Source organism: Dermacentor silvarum, chromosome 3 (genome assembly GCF_013339745.2).
Source record: "Dermacentor silvarum isolate Dsil-2018 chromosome 3, BIME_Dsil_1.4, whole genome shotgun sequence".
Classification (NCBI taxonomy): domain Eukaryota; kingdom Metazoa; phylum Arthropoda; class Arachnida; order Ixodida; family Ixodidae; genus Dermacentor; species Dermacentor silvarum.
The window spans coordinates 121,511,152-121,531,102 of record NC_051156.1 but is presented as its reverse complement, the minus strand read 5'-3'; the positions used below and the strand labels follow the sequence as shown (position 1 = coordinate 121,531,102).

General features: G+C 46.7%; 1 protein-coding gene across 1 annotated transcript in view; it reads right to left on the bottom strand.

The window, feature by feature from the left end:
• Nucleotides 1–1,010: 1,010 nt before the first annotated feature.
• The window catches only part of LOC125943969 (digestive cysteine proteinase 1-like), a 115,550-nt gene continuing 96,609 nt past the window's right edge, over nt 1,011–19,951 (bottom strand). Inside the window, exon 3 of the mRNA XM_049663599.1 lies at nt 1,011–1,164. Within this exon, the coding sequence (XP_049519556.1) occupies nt 1,135–1,164 (30 nt within the window). The 3' untranslated portion in view covers nt 1,011–1,134. The remainder of the gene's footprint in view (nt 1,165–19,951) is intronic.

Sequence of the window (19,951 nt, the reverse complement as noted above, 5' to 3'; positions counted from 1 at the left end):
GTCTGGGTCCGCATTGCGGCGTTGCCGTGCTGCTGCAGCTTCGCGAGCCCTCAGCTCCGGGTCCGCTTGCCGGCGTTGCCGTTTTGCTGCAGCTTCCCACGCCCTAGAATGCGGGTCGGCTTGTTGTCTACGTGACGTGCTGCAGCAGCTTTGCGAGCCCTCGACTCCGCTTGCAGTTGAGCCGCCACTCTCGCCTTTTCATCCATAGCGGACGCGCCGTTATCAGAATCGACCGTTATCATCCATGGCTGTAGAGAGAAAGAGAGCGGGCGTCCGGAACGAAAGAAGCCCTTGTGCATCGCTGCGTCCCTAGTGAACTCCATGCAAACCAGAGCTACGGACGAGAGAGAAAGAGGGCGCGCGTCGGGAACGAACGCCCTTGTGCACCGCACCGCCCCTAGCGGTCTCCTTGCAAACCAGGGCTACGGACAATGGATGACGAGGGAGGGACAAGGCTCGGTCCTAAGGTGCTTTGGCCCTAAAGAGGGAATGGCTAAACTACGTCGAATGCACGTGCGCTTCGCCAACACGCAGCCGGGCGGCCGAGCGCCGCGCCTTAGCATGAGGACTGCTCGCAGCGCCACCACCGCCGTCATTCGGGAACAGTTCTCGCTCCTCTCGGCGGACGGCAGACTAGCCAATATTCTAGGAACCTTAGCAGAACATTGGAACCACCACCAGAGAGAAATGCAATAAAGGAGTGAAAGCAGCAAATACACGACGCCGGCATCGGCTATATCCGTCGCTATGGCCACCCGATTCATCTCCATGATGAAGATGATGATAGGACCATTTATGTTTTGCTTTCAGTTTTGTTTGTTGACACGGCTGCTGTTATGCTTGTTTTCGCGCTAGCATATCGCGCTAAAACGCCATTTTCGAGCCCTATGGCGCGTAGGACAGATCTCAGCAGAATTTCTGGCAACTGGAGCAGCTGTTCTACCACTTAGTGGTAGAACAGCTTGTGAACAGCAAATTGTGAAGACGATTTATTATTCTTCAGCGTGCACTTAAGATTTAACGCAAAACTCCTAGTTTTTATTTGTTCAGCCAGCAATTATGATTGCTTCCGAGATGTCTTGCACATGTCCTTCCGCCCTTTCGGACTTTGGTGATCGGGCCACATCGATACCTTTACATGATTTGCCTAATCTCCTCCATAGTCTGCATAGAAAACAGATAAATGCACGGTAAGAACACGAGATTCAGTTGCTTGCTGCTCGAAATCTCACTAAATTGCACAAGTAATACCTACCCACATTTTGCACGATACACAATGTCGCGCCATTTAACTGTATGAATGGGTTTGCTGCAAGATGAATTTCCTCAGAGTACTACTACAAGCACTGTATTTTGTCGCACATCTTGAAGACAATTTGATTCGTCGAACTTGGAGCGAAATAAAAATAAAATTGAGTAGCGGTATAGCGGTAAGTACGAAAGAAATGCGTCAGTATTACATCGCACAAGTTTAAGACCCCGGATCCATGATGTCAATCGCGTTGCACACTGCAACTGACGATGGTCCAGAGCAGCCCGCCGTCAGCTGCACTGATTTTGTATATATATATATATATATATATATATATATATAGATATGCAGTCGAGGACGCCAGAAAACTAGGTGGGGTGATGACGTTAGGAAATTTGCCGCTTGGAATCGGCTGGCGCAACACCGGGGAAATTGGACACCACAGGGAGACGCCTTCGTCCTGCAGTGGGCATATAGGCTGATGATGAGGACATACATACATACATACATACATACATACATACATACATACATACATACATACATACATACATACATACATACATACATACATACATACATACATACACGCTCTTCTAAGCTATCCCACCTTGTATTTACGTTTACGACATGACCGGCTTTCCACACTTCATATATAGTTTTTTCCACTTTGACGTGCCTTATGCTAGCGCATTATTCAAAGGATAAAGGACATCCTAAGCACCTTGAACATTTCGCTGTTCATTTTTAACCAACTACGCATGGTAATTGCAAAATAAACATTGATTCCGTTAATTGCTTGACTTGACGGGGGAACATTCGAACCGACGAACATCACATGGAATCTAGACACCTCATGTACTGCACCAAACAGCAGCCTGATATTTTTTTATTGGACGGCAAGGAGACGCAGAGAACTTAAAATACTATATGAACAGAGACCTAATATTGAGGCAGACAAGCCCATGCGTCTGTTGAGTAGTTTAATTTAGAGCATGTGTCTCCAAACTACGGGCACCGGTCCGCATCTGGCCCACGCAGGCTTGGCAACTGGCCGGCAACCGATGGCGGTCCATCCGATGAAGGTCGACCCACAGGCTGGCCGTTTTAACAGCGGAGCTGTTTAACTCGACGTTGAGCCGTGCAGAGCGTACGCCAAGAATCAGCGCAGCTGTGTGAGGAGCGCGTGTCGGGGCGCCGGTGTTCGGAGAGCGACGAGGGTGAGAAAGGAGGAAGGCACGCGCTGAGCAGCAGGAGGGTGGAGCTAAGCCAAGTTATAGCTAAGTAAAAGCCAAGTTAAAGCTAAGTAAAAACTAGTATAAGCCACGAGCTCCGCTGTTTCGTCAGTCTTCGCGAGACTTAAGTCTGTGAAGCTGGCTAAATTTTTTCTCTTCACAAAGCCTTCATCTTAGAGCGGAGGTTTTCCAAAAAACCTTGGGCTATGGCGCTTATTTTTGGCAGCTGTGAAGCGGCTTCATACAACGATAGCCCGAGGAGCACGTTATGATTCGATTGGCGAATCCAACCCAACGTTCTTAGACATACTTTAGTTTTACAGCTCCGCTCGAGAGATCAAGCAGCGGTCATGTGTACTAGTGCCGCTGCGATCGGGTGTTGTTTCACGTCTTGTTTCGCTCCTAATCGGAGGTCTTTCACTTCTAGTAAGATTCTGGCGTCAATTTTTCTCAGAAGTTCTTTTACAGTGTTTACTTGTTGGCCTGTCGTGAAAATGTGACATATTTGGTCTACATATTGTGATTGCACTTATTGTAATAAATATGAAACTTTACTGTTGCTTTTAGTCCTGGTGATGTCGATGGCACTACGTCGTCTGCCGGTATACTTGTTCGTTTCGTTGGAGACGTGTGATGTGTTCCGCTTCTTCCTGGTTCACAGCTCCGGGAAAAAGCGTTTCCGCGTTTCATGGCACAAGGAGTTCTGAATGCCATGCTGTTTTCCCCCGCCTGTATCAGTGGCCTGAGACACGATGCCGCTTGTCACCATTTTTAGCACCGCCACATAACGCCGGGGAGCTTACAATATGGGAACTCATGCTGCAGTGACAGCACAGACGCCTCAAAAACAATAAAAAATTATGCGAACGTCACTTTGAAGACGACGACATTTTGAAGCACTAAATGCACGTTGTTAGGTTCAAAGAAACATTAATTACTCGCATGAAATGAATGCTCGTTCCCGGCACACTTCCTCGACTTGATCCCAGTCTGCCTGAGCACTTCTCAAAGCCAAAAAAGTGTGAAGCGGAAGCGGGATCCAACGAAGGAACCAGCTCAAGCGTCGGCAAGATCACGAATGAATGAATTCTGGGGGTTTACGTGGCCAAAACCACGGTTTGATTATGAGGCACAGTGGGGAGACTGCAGATTAATTTTGACCACCAGGGATATTTAACATGTCCAAATGCACGTGACACGGGCATCTATGCATTTCCCGCCCATGGAAATGCGGCCGGCGCGCCCTCTTGATTAGCAGCGCAACACCATAGCCGCTAAGCCACGGCGGCAGGTGGCAAGAACATCGTAGGGAGTTTGTAGTGAGAACGCTTCATCTGCAAACCTGCAGTTATGCTTCGAAGGAACGTGAGGAACATGCGCCACTCACATGGTGCTCAAAGAGAATAGATCACGAACGTGACATTGCCTGCTTGGCAAGGTTGTATTTATTGAAGACGACGCCACACAAAAGCGGTGTGAGTACTTTATATAAGGCAGTAGGTAGCGGGGTATCTGCGAGTATTTTAAAACTGGTGTGCTTGAAGAGGATGACACTTGTTGCATAAGCAGCCACAACAAAATCCGCAAGAGGCTACTTCAAGCTGCAACTAGCAGCAAAAGTGAAGACAGAAATCCATTAAGAAGCTGAAAGCTTGAATAAATGTGCGGGCGTGAAAAGAGGTCAGCAACACACACTGTCATCAGATAGTATACACCCCAAGCATTGCAATGTACTTACAGATCAACTATAGTTGGTGCGCGATGTCTCCGTCGCCACAGGAAACGTCGACGCAATCTTCAAGTGATGTGAGAAACTACACAATACGCTTATAACATATAATTAAAAAACAGCGCTCAAGCATTCCGTACAGATGGTTAACCAGCAAAGCTCAAACTTGCGGTTCCGTTGTTTAGCAGTGGGTTAATCCCGAATTATTGGTTACATGTTTGTGTTTCTAGTGTAACGCAAGCGCCAATGGCGGGCGCATGCTGCTAACCATGACGCTGAGCTAACTCGCGATATCGAACGCATGCGTCAACGGATAGCGGAGGAGGCGGCGTTGCGGGCAGGGCAGCGTCAACATGGCAATGGCGGGAACGCGTTCGCCGGGGCCAACGCCCGCTTTCAGCGGGAGTTTCTCGAGCGGCACTTTGGCTTCGGCTGCGATGAAACGTCCATGTTGAAATAGCAAAGTGGAATGCAAGCGCCAATGGTCGGCGGATCCTGCTAACTACTACGTCGAGTTAACTCGAGATTATAGTGCCTAGAATATTTTTTATTTACGATACTGTTGGCCATAAGGCCGTTACAGGGTGGGTTTTAAGGCATCACAAAGCGAATTTCGTTGTTACGACAAAAGGTTATCAAAGATACAAACTGGGTGTTACAGCAGTAAAGTACATCAATAAAGTGTCAGTCATAGAAAACGGGTAAACACATAATTTGAACAGCAGTTATCAAAATAGAAGCTGGGTATTACAACAGTAAAGTGCGTCAACGAAGTGTCCGTGATAAAAAACAAAAAAAAAATAACACGTAGAATGACAATTTGTACAGGAGTCTAGCACTTCGGCAATGAATTTTGTAGCCTCCAATTCATAAGAAAACTGTAATTCATAAAACAAACCATACATGGTATATGGTAGCAGTTCACAAAAAAGGGGGAAAAGAAGCATGTGTATTATGTACAAGAATGGAAGCAAACAATCATTCAGGTTTGTAATGATGTCATTAAACATTTTTCGAAGGTTTCAACTGAGGTGCACTGCATAACGGGTGATGGCAGTGCGTTCCAGTCTTTTATGGTTCGGGGTAGGAATGAATTTGCATATGTGTCGATATGTAGCTGTGGCAAAACAAACGTCGAGTCATGTTGTTTCCTAAGAGTTCGCTTTTTTACGGGAGCTAAGTAATCTGAAATATCGATGTTAAAATGGTGTTTAGAAAGCAAAAATAGGAATTTTAGTGTTGCCACTAGACGCCGCTGTGATAGAGGGGGTAGTTGAAGCAGATTTAACATCTCTGTTACCGAGTCGGCGGAGGAATATTTGGACAAAATAAACCGTGCAGCCTTTCTTTGTACCCTTTCGAGTTCGTTTATTAGACCCACTTGGAACGGATCCCATATAGTGCTTGCGTACTCTAACGTTGGCCTCACATAGGTTAGAAAAGCGGTTAATTTGACTGATTGAGGCGCAAGCTTCAACTTTCTGCGCAGAAACCAAAGTTTTTTTTCGGCAGTGCTCGTGATACTTGTGATGTGTGTTTTCCAGCTTAGGTTCTTGCTGATAGTTATCCCTAGATATTTCAGTGTATCAACTGTAGCGAGTATTCGGGAGTTCACAAAGTATTTGTGATCCAGGACATTCTTTATCTTGTTTGATACCCTGAAGAGAACTGTTTTTTGCTCGTTTATCTTCATTTTCCACGTTTCACACCATCTGGCTATACTGGCTAGTGTGTCGAGGGCGGACTAGGAGAAGGCCCCGACGTTAATGATTTGCGGCGGCGCCCGCTTTGGTGCGCTGCTGTGCGAGTGGGTGCATCTGAATTCAATCCGCACGCTCCCCAAGCGCTGCGAAGCTTTCAGTAAGCCGAGCAGCGCGGAGCAAACTTTTACCTTTTCCATGCATTTGGAGCGTTCTTTACAAAACGCTTCGTTAGATAAAAAGTACGATAGTTCGTTCACAGTGCGCGCATTTTGCAATACCAAATTAAAATTAAATTATGGTGTTTTACGTGCCCAAACCACGATATGCTTATGGGGACTCCGCAAATTTGGACCACCTGGTGTTCTTTAACGTGCACCTAAATCTAAGTATACGGGTGTTTTCGCATTTCGCGCCCATCGAAATGCGGTTGGAATACCAAATATAGATCAATTTGTGACGCTCCCGCCCGCAAGAAACTCAACGTGTCAGTAACCATCCAACCGATTCTTTTTATGTACCTTGCTCTCAGGAGCAAGAAATATCACAGAGTCCAAGAGCCCTTACCACATAGCCTTCATTCGACCGAGCTTGAAGTGAAAACAAAGAATGACAACAATGTCAAGCAATGACCTGACACTAAAGCAACGTCTGAAATGCTGAAGTGCCTTGTTGTGCTGAAAATCAGAAGTTGAAATCGAAAAAGATATTGCAGTGAAATTTAAAACGACACCCTCTATTTGTTTTAAATAAACATCGATATTTGAGAATGCCTCTAAAGGGCTGTCTTTGTTGAAGACAAATAATCAACAACTTAATAAAAATTTCACCTATTACAGCATTAAAAACTACACAGAACTTATATTAGGTTTTCAAAACTGTTATAATCACAAACCTTCAAGCAATAATATTGCCGTTTCAAGTCTTACGGCACCTGTTGTGCTTGACAATTAAAGCACCACATTAAAAACTAACATTTTCTTATATCTGCTACTTTGAATTGTTTCTCATGAAGGGCCTAATCCACCATACTACAACCACAATTTATCATACCTCAACCGATCGCAAGAGCTCCCTCAAAATTCAACTAACCCACTTACCAGATAGCTCAGTGAGATGTTAAGAACTGAAGGACTGTATTCAACGCAGCACATAAAGGCTGATATGCCCAAAGCATGCAACCTGTTTCTCATTTTGCATCCTGAATAAACAAGCTACTTCCAACAAAGCTGTATTTTACACCACTGCTTAAGGGCTCTGTCCGAATGAGTCGGGCCAGTGGTAAGTAGATGAATTAGATATAGGGATAAGTGGATACTATAAAATGATAAAAATTTGAAAACAAGAATCGGGGCAAGTTTACATTTACTGCAGACATCAAAGGCAAATTACTTTATTTACAGAACATTGAACACAATAATAAAACAAATCAGGTACCACAGAAAGGGGTCAAACCAGAATTATGCACACTTCACGCTACTGGCAGTGGCGCAACTTAAGCATTTTTTCGCTGCCTTTGACCTACTCTTTCCTTGTTTGGGCCCTTAACAAAAAATCTGAACCTTAACAAGACACAGAACTTGACCGCTTTGTTCAAATTTTCTTTTTCATGGCTAGAGCAGCCAAGCTGCGGCAGTGAGAGTGAACGTAGGCACTTTGCAAAATCGAGAAAACTTTCTTCATGCAGAATGTTCTTGCTAAAGAAGACGGTGAATTCGTCCTCGATTAGCTTAACTGCCGTGGAGAGGGCGGAACTAGGATAAACAAGCCCACCATTGTGAAAATGAGCGGTGAAGTTAGAGCTCTCGTCCATGTTAGCATCATTTGGTATCACACAAAGGCAAGATGCGCACTGTGGGCATGCACTTTTTTTGCGATTGTTTTTCTCGCCACATAGCCGGCAGCATAGTAGATCAAGGCAGCGTTACTTTTCCTTTCTACGTACCCGGTATGATCATTCTTGAACAGAACACTGTAAATGGCCTCCTCAACTTCATCAACCTTTCCTTGGTCAAATAAGTCATCAATAGTGTTCAAAAGTGGTGGTGCCCCGGTGCTAGTCTGTGATATAGGTGCTTCGCTAAACAGTGCTTTGATAACATCGGGTAAGCAGTTGGTTCCTCTCAGTGGTGTTGCAAGGTTATAAAACGACATTAAATTAACAGTTACGAGAAAGAGTGACACGGTAGGGTTGTCATTACAACCGGATGACTGCCTTAAAATGCCGAAAACATTTTCCAGTTTGTCTTGACTTAGACGCGACATGAAGAGACGCCCCCAGCTGGTTCCGCGTGCCGCTCCCATGCGTCTAGGTGGTCTACGAAATCTGCTATAGGAACTTTTCATGTGCATTACCATACTTCAGAGCCCTTTGGCTCGTCCTTGAGGTCATTATGCGGATAAGCCAGTCCATTCGCTTGACGAATTCCTCTGTTGGTTGCACATTTGTGTACACGGAATGTATACGTTTCCTGTGCACATAGAGTCCTTTGATCACTTGATCACATCAAAATGGAACGCTAAATCTAGTCTCCTTTTTTCAAAAGAATTCGACGTCAGGTGTGCAGTCGTTATGTTGGTCATACCTTTCAGTGTAACGTTGTCACGGTCCGACTCCCAGGCTGTCTCAATAATACCACTGTGAACGTGGCCAGACGGGGTCAGGTTACACTTGCACACAAATCCATTGCGCACATTTTTCAAAAGGTGTGGAAAGTCTGAGACGAAGTTGTCTTTTAGTGTCCACTGAGTGCTTCGTACTGCTTCTCAGATGAACAGCAGAACCTATTAAAAACATATTTTGTACATAAGGTAAGTACGAAATGATGCGAGAACAAAAGTTTTAAAAGCCAGCAACAAATGCTTAAAGGCATGTAGGTGAAGCCTACATAGTGTCTAAGTGTAATACCGGAACACAATTTTTATATTTACCACAGTGGCAGGATATCAAACTTTAAGCTTTGGAATATATTAGTAGGAAAACAGAAAATACACGCTTCACTATTATTAATCCATTGTCGCCTACATTTTAAGAAGTTCCAATTATACAATAAATGAAGAGAACTTGTTAGACTGTTGGATATGTGGAAATTTCAAGCAAGTAAAATTTTGCTTTTAGGATGTTCATTATGCCTCCCCACAGGATGACAGCAATAATAAATGTGCAAAATGAATAATTAGCTCACAATGTATGCCAAAGATCTGCCACATGCTTCTGTTCCAGCTTGCGCCGTCACAAGTCATGGAGTCGAAATACAAGCCTGCTTGTTCAGCCAAGACGGTGCATTCGACTACGATTTTTGCCAGCGTGGCTGCTTTTACATTGCCTTTCGAGGCAAGAACGCCACGGATTTGTGTCCAGCTTCCTGAAAAAATGAGCGAGACCAAGGATAGTGTGAGATAACCATGTTGTTGATGCCATGAGCTTGACAGCAGACTCTGCTGAAACAACTTACCGGTGTAGGGCTGAAACAGCACAACAATTCCGTGGTCTGCAAGCACACCCTTGTAGTCACTGGCCGTGTAATCTCCAAGATCCTCGAAGTCTTCAATGTTACCTGAATTGTTACAAAAAGCATCATTACACATCATGCGGAACGTAAGCTGTCATAATGCAGCAAATAAAATGCAATCTTGCTTTTTTATCTCAATTGTAGAGTCAATGTAAAGCAACAAGAATGACTTGTTGGAAGCGGTTTTGGAACTCACCGGCTGCCTTCTTATTGAGATGATCCGAGAGTTTACAATAATCCAAAAGAAGGCCCCCATGACGGCTGAAGGTGTCCATGTTTTGGTCTTTTCGCTTAAAGCCACAAAAATCTTGGTGTTCAGGCCAAAACCACCCTTGAATCGCTGCAGATACTTCTGCAAGCAACTTCGCCCAAGCAGAATCATAATGCTTTGCTTCCGAAGCTGCTCGTGGAACTTTGGGCTCCGCATTCTCATTAGCAAACATTCCACAATCAACTCATCACCATAAGTCATGCCTTTAAGAGATTTTCGTCTTGCAGCAGGAAACAAGTTCTCCCAGCTAGCTGCTGCTTCTTCGGGAGTGACTGTATTTTTGCCTCAAGAGGTTCTTCACTCAGTGCAATGTTTTGCTCCTTCATTTGAGTCACCTGCTGCTGAACATTGGCCAGGCTTTTCTTTATCCTTCTCAAAGCACGAGAAATATTGCACTTTTAGTCATTGGAAGGATTATTCGTCATTTTTCTTCTGTACATGTTCTGCGAGAGCTTTCGTAAATATTTGCAGTGGAAGCATGAGTCTCCTTTGGCATCGGTGGTCAGCAAGTATTTATCTGCAAAGTACATACTTCTGTATGAAGTGTGCTTGCCTGCAACAGGAATCATTCCACATTCATTGCAAATGTCAGGCAGAGCAACTCCTTTGATCAATGCCTCTGCCTCATGGCGGGCTGTGAGCACACGCTTTTCCTTTTCCTTTCCTCGGAAGTGAATTGTGGCAATTACAGAACTGTGGTCACGCGAAGGTTCTCCAAAAGTCGCCCTTCTTTCGATGAATAGCTTCGAGAAGTCACCGGCTTCATTCTCGCAACAGGCATAACTTAAAGTGTCATTTAACGCAGCAGGCAACTTTATAAATGTCGCCGGAATCAGAACTCCATCGAACGGGTGCCGAACACCACTTGGGCACGGCGACTGCGGCATTACTTCACCATCACACAGTGATCTTGTAGCAAGGCATTGCTACTCGGAATCGGAGCGCTTCTGGAGTTTCTCCGATGCACCTCCACGTGCGACGCAATGAGAGTCACCCCGCGTCTCGTCATCGTCGACTACAGAGCACAACTCGGGATCCGCCAGCTCGACATTTCGTTCCGTTGTTTAGGTGCTGGTGCTTGGTCGCAAAGATTTCGCACCTTCCTTTTCGCCGTTTTCTTAGGCACAAGATGCGTTGGGTAAATTTCGAATAATGTAGGAACAGCAACGGGCTTCAGACGTGGCTTCTCTCGGGCGACTTCGTTCACGACACAGTTCACCGTAATCTGAAAATATCGTTGGATGAAGTCGTCCTCAAAATGTCTTTCGTACACGACAGCCTTCGGCGTCAGCCTTTTGTCTGCCCTCTTGATCCTACTTTCCCATTCAGCAAGCCGTGCTGGGTCCGCTGGTGCGGTGAACAAAGACACCTTTTCTTCGTTCGACCAATAACCGCTTCGGCACAACGGCACAAAACACGTCCTTCTTTGCTTTGCCGCTTAGCCTTTAACATCTGAGGATGTTGCTGTTCACATTTACAGTCTTCCAACTTGACACTCCAAGAGACGATGCCTGTCAAACACTGATTTTACAAGTATGAAATTTCCTAAGCAATCTCACGAGACTTTGGCAGCAATGGGACGACAGGTGCATCGCGGCTTCCATGCACCCACTCGGCATGCAGCGCCCCTTACGGCCTCTGTGCGCAGTCATCGCGGGCGGGGCCACCCTCTACCGCAAGGAATGCGCGCGCTCCGCACACTAGCCAGTATACTCTAAGTGCTATATCGAGATATGGAACGCATGCGACAACGGCGAGCCGAGGAGACGGCGTTGCGGGCAGATCAGCGTCAGCGAGGCAATGGCGGGAACCCGTTCGCTAACGACGTCACTAACGGCGCTGCCAATGACGCCCGCGGTTGGGTGCGTCGTAGGGAACGACGTAACTGACGGCGCAGCCAATGGACACGTTTGAGGAAACATGGCAGGATCGGTTGTTCATTTCGCCTAGCCATATACAGCTTTCGCTGTAAAAGCAGTTACCATGGGCTGCTGCGGTGCATCAGGAGCAAAAAGAAAAAAAAATGGGCTGTGAAGAAGAGGCTTTCTGAAATTACAGATAACAAAATTGAGGGAGTGCTGGCTGCACTTCCACCTTTACAGTGACTTGCATAAATGAAATCGTGTAAATATCGCACAGCAAGGTCTCCGTGTGGCATGCCGTACAAAGGGACTGAGTTATTGTTTAGTGCTGAGTATAGCGAGGCCTTGAGCACATAAACTTCCATATGTCATGCAAATGCTGCCCTTGTCTCGATGAGCCGTCTGGCACATATTCTGAAAGGAATACCAAGTAAGCATGGTTTAAGCCGCTCTGTATAGAAGCCATTGAAAAGCAGCTGGAAATTGAGCCGATAAGAAGTTTGGCACATTTAAGTTATACGAGATTAGGGTACGCCTGGCGTACGATTCCAACAGGCCCTGGTATAAACTTGATGGTTTTCTGAACTACGGTGAGATTTCAAATGAACTAAGTGACCAACTTGCAGGTGATGTGCTCCTGCTAATATTCGTACCACTTCTTGAGAGCTGTGTGCGAGCAATTGCCACCATTGTCACGTAAGGTCTTACTATAGGCAGGATTTTAGCAGAGCTGGTGCTGGAAGCAATAATGCAACTGGTGCTGTGGTGAATTCAGTAGTCAGTGATCGTGCTGGGAACAATCGCTCTATATGGCAGCAGATGGGAATCAGGGGCAGCTTGACCTAATATTTCACAAGATTCCACATTCATGCCTATTTGGGGGCACGTGCCTTCACTTCATGTTTGATACGCCACATGCCCTGAAGTGTGTGCGCAAAACTAGCTTAATCACAATTATGGACAAGTGCGCTCCGTAGTTTACTTACCTTATAACCTGTACTGATCGGTGTCGATAATTTTTATTCGGGATGAAGATTAACCGCTCTATGAGTACGAAAGAAAGCGTCATCACAAGTCGTGCCCAAGTTCTCAGCATGCCGCGTAAACACCACAAGCTTACTGAGATGAAACTGCAACTTGTAGCACAGGTGAGTTATTATAAATGGTAATATGCCTAATTATACAATGCGGTATCTCTTGCTTTGTAACGTTTGTCAAATAACTGTTATACCTTCTATATCTTCCATAGCTATTTAGCCGTATTACTGCTATTGCAGTGCAGTTATGCAGGACAGAATACGTTGATGGCCTGCAGCACTCGAAGAGAACAGTAGCGTTTAAAATGAAAATGAATGACGTCTATGAGGCACTGAACACAACACATCCTGTAGAAGGAATACGAAAGGACTCCCTGAAGATTAAGGTACTCTTTACGCCAGTGTACATGAGGGCAACGAAGTGAAATAATATTACAATGTGAACCTTAGCTTAGCGCAACTGTCAGCTACCCAAGAAAATGGAGCTCCGCTATATATTCATTTATTTGTGCTGAAAATCAACAATTTTCTCGAACTGCTCAACTCAACGCGCAACAACTAGCACCACCGAAACTTGCTTATGTTTCTTTCACGACAGACAACACAAGCTTTGCGGGTTACGCTTATGTAGGTACTCGACATAATTGATGAGCTTAGCGAGGCGTACTTACCCTACATACTGATAGTGGTGCTCGACGAAGGTACCCTAGAGGTAACACGTGAAGGCTTGCTTAAGGCGCTACCAAAGCCTACACAATATTGCTCCATATTTGTCTTTTATTGCGTAGCACACGTTACTGCTCCTAATTTGCAGTGACATGAAGTAACATTTGAAGACCAGCATTTGTAAAGTTATTTTTAAATGACTGCGATTTCAATGTAAAGGCAAAACATAGGCGCTTCTCGTTGTTTTATTGTACCTGCGTGGCCAGAGATGGCTGCCTCAAATTTCTACAATTATCGCGGCAACAACATGGGCAAACTCGCAAACAATTCGAGAATTTGTCCATGACCTAATTTGTGTCTAAGCTTGTAAACATGTTGATTCTGGCGTAAAGTACGGAACATGAAAATAGTGCAACAAGTAAGAGAGAGAGGAGCATCGGGTACCAACTGTTTAATAATTATCAAATGCGCATAACCAGGAAGGCACGAAGCATGCGCCTGAGACTGAAAGCGTGACGTGAAGCTTGTCAACACAACAAATAACGTTTATCAAAAAAGCACACTTATGTGGTATACAGCATGATTGGCATGTCACTAACACAAGAAGACCCTTTCATTGGTAAATGGAATGCTTCTAGAAGCCGCCTCGACGCTTGAAATCTGCTTTTACCAATAACCTTAACTTGCGTAAAGTGCGGCACACATGAGCAAATTTACCAGTGTGCCGGAAGGTGTGCGCCACCGCGTTTTCCCATGCTATTGTCGGGCTCCCTCAGCCGGCCAATAATGCAACGTCCAGTTTGTTTAATGCATGACTTGCCGCATCTCAGGGGAACGCCATGTACAGCACTCTCGAGACAACACCTGAAAGGCTTTGCGTGCCTGTTTTAGCAGCCTCGCTGCTAAGCGCGATACATTCGCTGGCACAACTGTGCCAATAGGCCGGGAGCTGAAACCACACTAGGAATGATCTGGTAGTCAATTAGGTAGAAATACCTGGTAGTCAATTTCATCAGGTTATGGCTAAATCTGTGTACATACTGCACCACCTCTGGTCTACGACGCTCCCTTTCTGTAAAGTGCACGTGTCCCGAGCGCTCATTTTCAGTTTCTGTGGCAGAGATTGCACGACAGCATTCAAGACCAACCGAAGGAAGCCAGTTTTTTTTTATTTCTACTGATCTGATCGTGAAGACTAGCCCGCATTAGGTGCATACAGGACCTGCGCAGCGCCGATTGCAGACAGACCAACACCATGCCACGGTTAACAGTTTTTCAGTGGGCAGAGTCATAGGCTAACAGCGCCTTATTACTGCGAGGGAGGTATGAGTAACGAACATGATCTTTAGTAAAAGCCCGGTTAATATCTAAAAACTGCAAAGAACTGTCCGTGGGAAGCTCATGTGTGAAAGGTAGTTTTTTTTCATTTGTCTTGAAAGTCTCTAAAATTAAGTCTACCATTTCATGGTACCGAAAAGGGCGCTTCTTGCTGCAGGGACCTCTAGAAATGAATTTTTAACGTTCAGTTTCCCGAATGGGTCTCTCTAAAAAAGCTTAAAGGGACAGACAACCACTAAGAACATGAACTGAGATAACCCCGCTGATGAAAGAATCGTCTATCGTATTGCCTAAAACTGGGCCCTGTTTTTCTCATTAAACGTGGAGTTATATTTTTATTTCTTTACTAAAAGTCGCGGAAATCACCTTTGACACCCCACGCGGCAAAAACATGAACGTACTTATGAGGTCTACCACGTGACTTTCTACTAGTGTACGCTGTTCCTGGTGTTTTAGTAATTAGTATCAAAATGCAGTAACAGTCCTTTTATTATAAGTTTTTAACACGAAAGTGTTTTATGCCGGGGTCCACCAAGACTTCACTGACGTATTTCCGTCACGGAAATACGTCATAGAACATTATACAAAGAAAGAAACCAGAAGAAAAAGTTCCACAAACATGCAAAATTTGGAAATCGAACCCACGACCTCTCGGTCCGCGACGATAGATCGCCGAGCGTTTAACCCATTGCGCCACAAACGCATTTGCAGAGAGCTACACAGACGCACCTTATATATCTAACACTCCTCCGTGTACCCGCGCTCTTGCTCGGGGCGGTGCCGCCGCCTACGAGCAGAAAAGAGAAGTACTGCATTATGACACTAACGCGCACCGACAGTGAACGCTTCGGTGGTCTCAGCACTACGACGCCTCGATGCCAGCATTCGAAGGGACGCTGGCATCAAGAAGCACTACCAACGCCACCTAGGTGGCGTTCACCGTACTCAGCACAGCGGAGCGTGGCCTCCGCAATTAGCTCTGAAAATGTTTCTCGCGGAGGCTGCAATTACGACGCGCTGTACGCGCTGATTTGACTCGGTGACGATTCAGTTACGTGCTTTGTCTTGCGCGTTGTATTAGTGTGTCAGTTACGTGCTTCGTCTTTCGCGTTGTGCTAGCGTGTGCAGCGTAGTGCAGCTTCCATATGCACGACGGTTGCTCATGGTCATCGACTTTGGTAGTCGTGATGGAGGAGACGTGCCACCAGGCGTCAGCGTGGGTGCATCAACGCCTAAGGGCGCTTTAGCCACAAAACACCAATAGACATTATATATCAATGTGCAATAAACATTACACTACTTCTGTGAAGACACGTTTCACTTTCGTGTTTTATACCGATTCCTATATAAGAGGGATCAACCACATTTTTTTTAACTTACAATGCGCAGATAAGCCTTCGTTTGTAGTGAGCAGAAAAGTGGCGCTGCCTTCGCCTTCGTTCTCCATGAGTTAACTCGTCCATCCACAGAATAAAGACGCCGGGTCCATCTAGCTTCACGGAGGCGTGTACTTTGGCAAAAACGCGGCAGAAATATAATAAAGTTCTGTACAACAACGCACTTATTGTACAAGTCTATTTACCTTTAAAAGTGGTTGGAAAGGTGACAATATAGGTTGTTTACCACAGTTACGCTCCTTTCATTGAAAGCAGGACAATGGGTGGATTTCGCAATTTGTGAGGCGGGCTATCGGCATCGCTATCACTTCTCAGCATTGCTGGAGGAGGGACTGTTCTTAAATGCGAAGCAGTTCTTGGCGAACATTTGGTACTTGGACAATATCTATCTATCTATCTATCTATCTATCTATCTATCTAGCCGCCTACGACTTTGTGCTCTCATGGTCATTTCATTAACTTGGCATGTACCAAAATGGACATACTATGACAAGAGTATATGACGAACATAAATTATATAACATAACATGAATGTCACGACATGCGTGAAATCTAGGTCATGAAAAAGCCGCCTACGTCTTGATGCTCTCAAGGTCGTTTCGTTAACTTGGTAGGTACCAAAATTGGCATAGTATGACAGGAGTCTAGACGAACATAAGTGATAGGTCATGACATAAATTACATGTCATGCGTGTCATGTAGGTCTTGACAATGACCCAGCAAAAAGACATTAACACTCAAAAACCACTCAAATGGGTTCGGACGTGGGTACTAAGTGAAAGAAACACTAAATAATGCTGATAGAAGTCATAGTCATGAGCGTGACTCAGCAAAATTGACAATGACTCAGCGAAAAATATTAACACTCAAAAGCCACTGAAATGGGTTCTGACGTAGATACTAAGTGAAGGAAACACCAAATGATGATGGTAGAAGACATAGTCATGACCATGACCATGCTAATGCCTTTTCGCGCTTGGTCAGTGGTAGAGCACTGCACGGGCTCGGGCTTACCCGAAAGCCCGAGCCAGTTTTTTCACGGGCTCGGGCCGGGCTCGGGCACGGCGTGTGCTTTTTGACTCGGGCCCGGGCCGGGCTCGGGTTTTTTGACGTGGGCCCGGGCCGGGCTCGGGCTTTCTGGTGGTGTGCATGTAACGTGCAGCGAGTTATTTTCGGGTGTCTCAACTCTGAAAAACATTATTTTTCGGTCTCGGGCCGGGTTCGGGCCCGTTTCGAGTCGGGCTCGGGCCGGGCTCGGGCCTAAGGTAAAGGGGTGGCGGGCCGGGCCGGGCGGGTAACGTAGATTATTTCCGGGCCCGGGCCGGGCCCGGGTCTCGCCATAAAGGTTTTGATCGGGCTCGGGCGGGCCGCCCAACGTAAAAACGGGCCCGGGCCGGGCCCGGGCTGAAAAAATCGGCCCGTGCAGTGCTCTAGTCAGTGGTCGGAGCGACGGTCCGCTCACGTTATCAAAGGGAACAGCTGGCCGTGAGCGGTGGGTCATAAGACTAGCATAGAATACAGCATAACGCAGCGCTACAAAATACCGGCCCATGACTGAGCAAAGATGACAATGACTCAGCGAAAAAACATTAACACTAAAAAAAAATCACAGCATATCCACGAGGTGAATGATGGTGAGGTGGGCGAAGCTTCGGAGGTTATGGGTGATACCGTTAATCCTCCGAGAAGTTCGCCCTATAAAATCATCATGCAAACACGTGAGGTACGGTGAAGAAAACTTTTATTGAGATTTCAAGTTACCTTTATATATTACGCACTTGTGGTCGGAGAAGTGCACAGCTAGGGGTTCGAGTACTGGTTTAAGGGGAATGTTAGCAAACACGATGTCTATGCACAACCCCCGCACGGTAGTAGGTGCAAGGTGGTCTAGGGAGATGCACCTGAGCGAGTATCTGATGGCCATGTGCTGAACGAGCCAATCGTTGGTGGAGCGGTCCGATATGTCGACATTAAGGTCACCCACGAGCACGAACGGTCTGTTTCTGTATTTGGTTTCTGTATTCGAAGCTCGCGGCGGAGCACGGCGATGGCGGCGGCCTCATTCTGCTCGTTCCTGATGCCAGAAACCGCGGTGAGATTATTATTGAACCAAAGTCGATCACACACGTCGCAACTGTGGCCAAACGAATGAGCGAGAAATTCCCGCTCGAACCGCGCGTCGACTCCTTGACTGTGAGGCCGCTGCCGCCACTTGGTCACCACTTCCCGCGCACGAGCACCATCCGGGTCTGCCCGGCGCCGCGCTCGCTTAGCCGCCGCTTCTCGCTCTCGCCTTTCGGGGCCGCTGCTCGCAGTGCGTTTCGCTGCGGCGTCATTGGCGCGCACCGTCTCGGGACCCGCCAGGCGCCGCGCTCGCTGAGCCGCCGCTTCCCGCTCTCGCATTCCGGGGTCCGCTGATCGCAGTGCACGTTTCGCCGCGGCGTCATTGGCGCGCACCGTCTCGGGATCTGCCAGGCGCCGCACTCGCTTGGCGGCAGCTTCTCGAGCTCGCACCGCGGGATCCTGCCGACGAGCACGAGCCGCAGCAGCCATCCGCGCCCGCCGCTGCGCATCGTCCATGCTCCACCAACGATCCGACACGTACGGCGACGATCCAAGAAATGAGAGAGGCGCTCGCTCCCCGCGCATCCCCGCGCAGCCCGCGCAGCAGTCGATCGGAGAGCAGCGGCACTTCCAGCGCCATCTAGTGTCGATTCCCACAAGCGCCATATTGCACACAATTCTATTGGACCAACGCCATCTAGGAAATGAGACGAGAAATGGTGATGACGACACATATTCTGTACAGCGCCATCTAGAATATCGTCCCTGAACTGCAGTTTGTATGTACTTCTATGAGACAGCGCCATATATTGCATTATACGGGAGATACTGCCGTTTACTGCCGGGAGATACGCCGGACAACGGAGACGTGACAAGGTTAGACTAAGAGGAGCTACGCCCCTAAAACACTGAAATGGGTTCGGACGTGGGTACCAAGTGAAGCAAACAATAAAGGATGGGGATGTAAGTAATAGTCCTGATCATGACTAGGCTTTCACCTTAAGGTCTCTTGGGTGTAGCTAAAGGGACTCCTGAGGACTCATGACATGAATTTCATGACATGACATGCGTGTCATGTAGGTCATGAAAGAGCCGCCTACGTCTTGGTGCTGTCATGGTAGTGACACGCCACCATCCAGACGAGCCTTCGAAGTCAAGACTGCGCCACTAAGAGAAGACCTTACGGCGAGACGTAACAGCAGCAGGCCAATGCGATGCCGTGATCCGACGCAGCGCCCAAGCCTCAATTCAAGACGAAGAACCATCGACCTTGACGTGCTTCTCGATGGCCACGAATTCATCCCAATTCTAGACATACCATCGGACTATTCCCTAATAGTGGCTCCTTCTCCACCAAGTTGAAGAAAGCCAAGACTGAATGTGACCGCTGTCTAATCCGGACACCTGGAGAACTCCTAATAACGCTGACTGGAATCTGCGCGGCAATAGAGTTCATGACCAGACTTACACTGCGACCTTCGTTCCCCTCTGGGATTGCTTACGAGACTTAATTCGTGGCGCAGACTCCATGAGTTAACATGACGCAATCATTGACCTATAGTCCAAGTTGCTAACAATGTCTACTGACCAAGCAGTACCGCAGAAGAAAACACTCAGTGGCGTTGTTTTATATGGGCTGGAACATCTCGCTCGAGCGTGATCATTTCTGTTGGCTATGAAACATGCACAGGCGTTGAAGGCGTCGTCGGGGGCGTGCAACATCTAGTCATTTACCTTGCAGACGACGTCGCAAGAGAAACAGCTCAACTGCATGAAGGGAAAACAACGGTGTTACTGACGAATATAAGCTAGGAGTACAAACACCTCAACATGATCACGGTTGCCTATATTTCTTCTCCGTATGCGCAGAAGAAACAGTCGAAGCCAG